This window comes from Microtus ochrogaster, unplaced genomic scaffold, assembly GCF_000317375.1.
Source record: "Microtus ochrogaster isolate Prairie Vole_2 unplaced genomic scaffold, MicOch1.0 UNK16, whole genome shotgun sequence".
NCBI lineage: Eukaryota > Metazoa > Chordata > Mammalia > Rodentia > Cricetidae > Microtus > Microtus ochrogaster.
Window position 1 is genome coordinate 6,090,648 of NW_004949114.1, and position 2,686 is coordinate 6,093,333.

The 2,686-nt window shown below is 48.6% G+C and overlaps 1 protein-coding gene across 1 annotated transcript; it reads left to right on the forward strand.

Moving 5' to 3' along the window:
* Tchhl1 (trichohyalin like 1) lies at positions 1 to 2,445 on the forward strand. Its single transcript, XM_005367328.1, has 2 exons — positions 1 to 141; positions 715 to 2,445. Exons 1-2 carry the CDS (start codon positions 1 to 3, stop codon positions 2,443 to 2,445), a joined length of 1,872 nt encoding a protein of 623 aa, XP_005367385.1.
* Positions 2,446 to 2,686: the final 241 nt, after the last annotated feature.

Consider the following 2,686-nt stretch of genomic DNA (forward strand, 5'->3'; position numbering starts at 1 on the left):
ATGTCGAGGCTCCTGAGAGGTATCTTCTGCGTCATTGAGACATTCCACAAGTATACCAGTGAGGATGGCAACAGCAAGGCAAGGCTGACCCAGAGAGAGCTGAGGCAGCTCCTGGAGGGGGAGATTGGGGACTTCCTTCAGGTGAGGAGCTTTCTCTTCTTCTATGCCTCTTTGTCACCCAAGCAGGTGGTGCTATCGGTGTGCTCACTTGTATTTGGCTATCAGGCTCTCTGTTTGATCTGGTCTTGGACATGGCTAGCAGGCTCTCTGTTTGAACTGACCTTGGACTTGGCTGGCAGGCACTCTGTTTGAACTGGCCTTGGACTTGGCTGGCAGGCACTCTGTTTGAACTGGCCTTTTAAAATTATTTTCTCAGTCTCAGCTGCCTCTTCTGTGCAACTGCTTAGTCAGTCATGCAGAGAAAAGGCGGTTTCCATTACATAACTGTTGCTTCATCGCGGCAGACCTGGCTGCACAGTCACGGCCCCATGATGCTTCTAACTCAGCTCACATGTGATGCAATTGCTAGTGCTGGGCTTAGGGCTAAAAAGGCAACAACAAAAAAAAAATCCAGAATTGATGGGTTCTCATTGTTTAAGGCAATTTCACTCTTAAGAGGAGTAAGGTTAAAACAAATTTTATTAAAGGTTCTCAGGAGACCTGAAGATACTCAGAACGCATGATCACATGCTTGATCTTTGTGTTTACACACAGCCTCATATCTTTCATGCTGTGGAGAGAAAGCTGAATCTGCTGGATACTGACAGAGATGGCACCATCAGCTTTGAGGAATTTCTTCTCGCAATCTTCAGCCTATTGAACCTCTTTTATCTTGACACATCATTACTATATTCAGAACCAAGACTGGTGTCTAAGTCAGAGAAGATGGATGGTGTGGACCTTCGGGCAGCCACCAGAAGCAGTCAGCAGGTAGTAGGGGTGGGACCAACTCAAAAGAGGCTGCTGTTTGCACCAGAAATGGCATCGTCAGCTCAGCCTAGCCATGAAGATGGTGAGGCAGGTGGGCACAATAAGATGAGCCCATGGGAAGACATTAAGACCCAAAACCTGCCACAAGAGGTGTCTGAGCCTCATCACCCTGAGAATCAACACCCAGAAGAGGATGGTCAGGAAATCACACAAGATGGCGAGGAAGTTGCACAAGATGTGCCAGCAACAGAATACGATGGAGTCCAATTTCAGAGAAATATGCCAGGGGAGGTGTCCAAACAGAGCCACAGTCCAACACAGGTGATCCCCAAAGAAGAAGGTAGGGCAGTCAGGAAGCAAAGTGACACCAAGGTAAGGGACCATATGGCACAGAGGCCATCTGAAGGTGAGGAACAGGCTACAGAAAAGAGTAAGCATTCCATAACACAAGATCCATTCCCACAAAAAGAGGACAGAGTCATTTCGGAGCACACTGACTCACCACTGGAAGCTGCTGCTGGGAAACCACCTCAGACACAGAAAGTCATCGAGCTTACGGATGATAGTAGAATATCTGAAACTCAAGAACCAGGAGAGGATGCTGGCAGACCATCAACCAGAACCACAAATTTAGAGAACCTCAAGGGTGAGAGTAGAACATCGGAGACTCACGGGTTTCCAGCACAAGAAGGAAAACATGAAACACAGAACCAATCTGCCGAACGTGGGAGCGAAACAGCTACTCAAGGCAAACGGGAGGAAGAAAGAAACGAACGTGATAGAAAAGCCAGACCTCCAACACCAGAAGCCCAAACACAGGATGAGAAGTGTCAAGAGTTTTCAGGACCATGGAGGGAACCAGGTACCCAAGGGCTAAGCTCAGAAGAAGGAAATCAGAACTTCCCTGAAATAAAGGAAGAATCCGTCTCAGGAACAGAGGCAAGACACAGTGAGAATGATGCAGCAGAGGCATTTTTGATCCACAAAAGCAGCCCCGAAACTGAAGAGACACTGGGAACAAAAGGAAGGTCCCAGGAGCTGGCCCGACTTGAGAACCCATCTCAAGGGAAAAATCACAGGGCCACCAGGATTCATGACAAGCCAGTCAGGAAGGAAGATCACAGTGAGGGGGATGATCCTGAGGTATCAGTTACACAGAGTGACCTGGCTCCAGAGGTAGGCGGCACCAGCTCAGACTCAGGTGAGCCACAGGTGCCAGGGGGTGTGCAGAGTCAGGCAGACACCGCTGGAGACTCTAAGCAAGGGAGTGACGATAACAAGCCAGATCCCCAGAAACAGGGAGCACCAGGCAAGAGCCTCAGAGTGAAGAAGGCAGTAGTGTTGTCAATCCAAGAAGACAGACAGTTCTGGGAGGAACAGGAACAGCCCGCTAGAGAGAAGCAGGATACTCTAGGGGCAGCTGTGCAGCCCAGGGAAACACAGGAGGTGCAGGAGTTCACAGCAGGAGGTGAAAACAGAAAATCTCCAGAGGCAGAGGGTTCAGGGGCCCAGTGAGTCTGAAATGTTTATCTATGTGACTTGATGGGAGCGCTAAATTAATGCTGGTAATTAAATAACCTGAAGATCATATTCTGTTGTTGGCTCAGTTCTTGCTTCAATCTCCGTCTCGCCTTGGCGACACTGAAAGAAACAATCAGTTACTTGTAGGTTTCTTTTTTCTTTCTCCGAATACCATAAGTAGAGTGTGATGCTCTCACGGTTACCATTGACCTAGGTCATGTTTCCTGGAAGCCAA

Excerpts from the sequence above, each read along its gene's own strand:
- Tchhl1 (XM_005367328.1), top strand. The coding sequence starts at position 1 with ATGTCGAGGCTCCTGAGAGGTATCTTCTGCGTCATTGAGACATTCCAC. Across the intron at positions 142-714 it reads AGATTGGGGACTTCCTTCAG|CCTCATATCTTTCATGCTGT; the intron begins GTGAGGAGCTTT and ends GTTTACACACAG.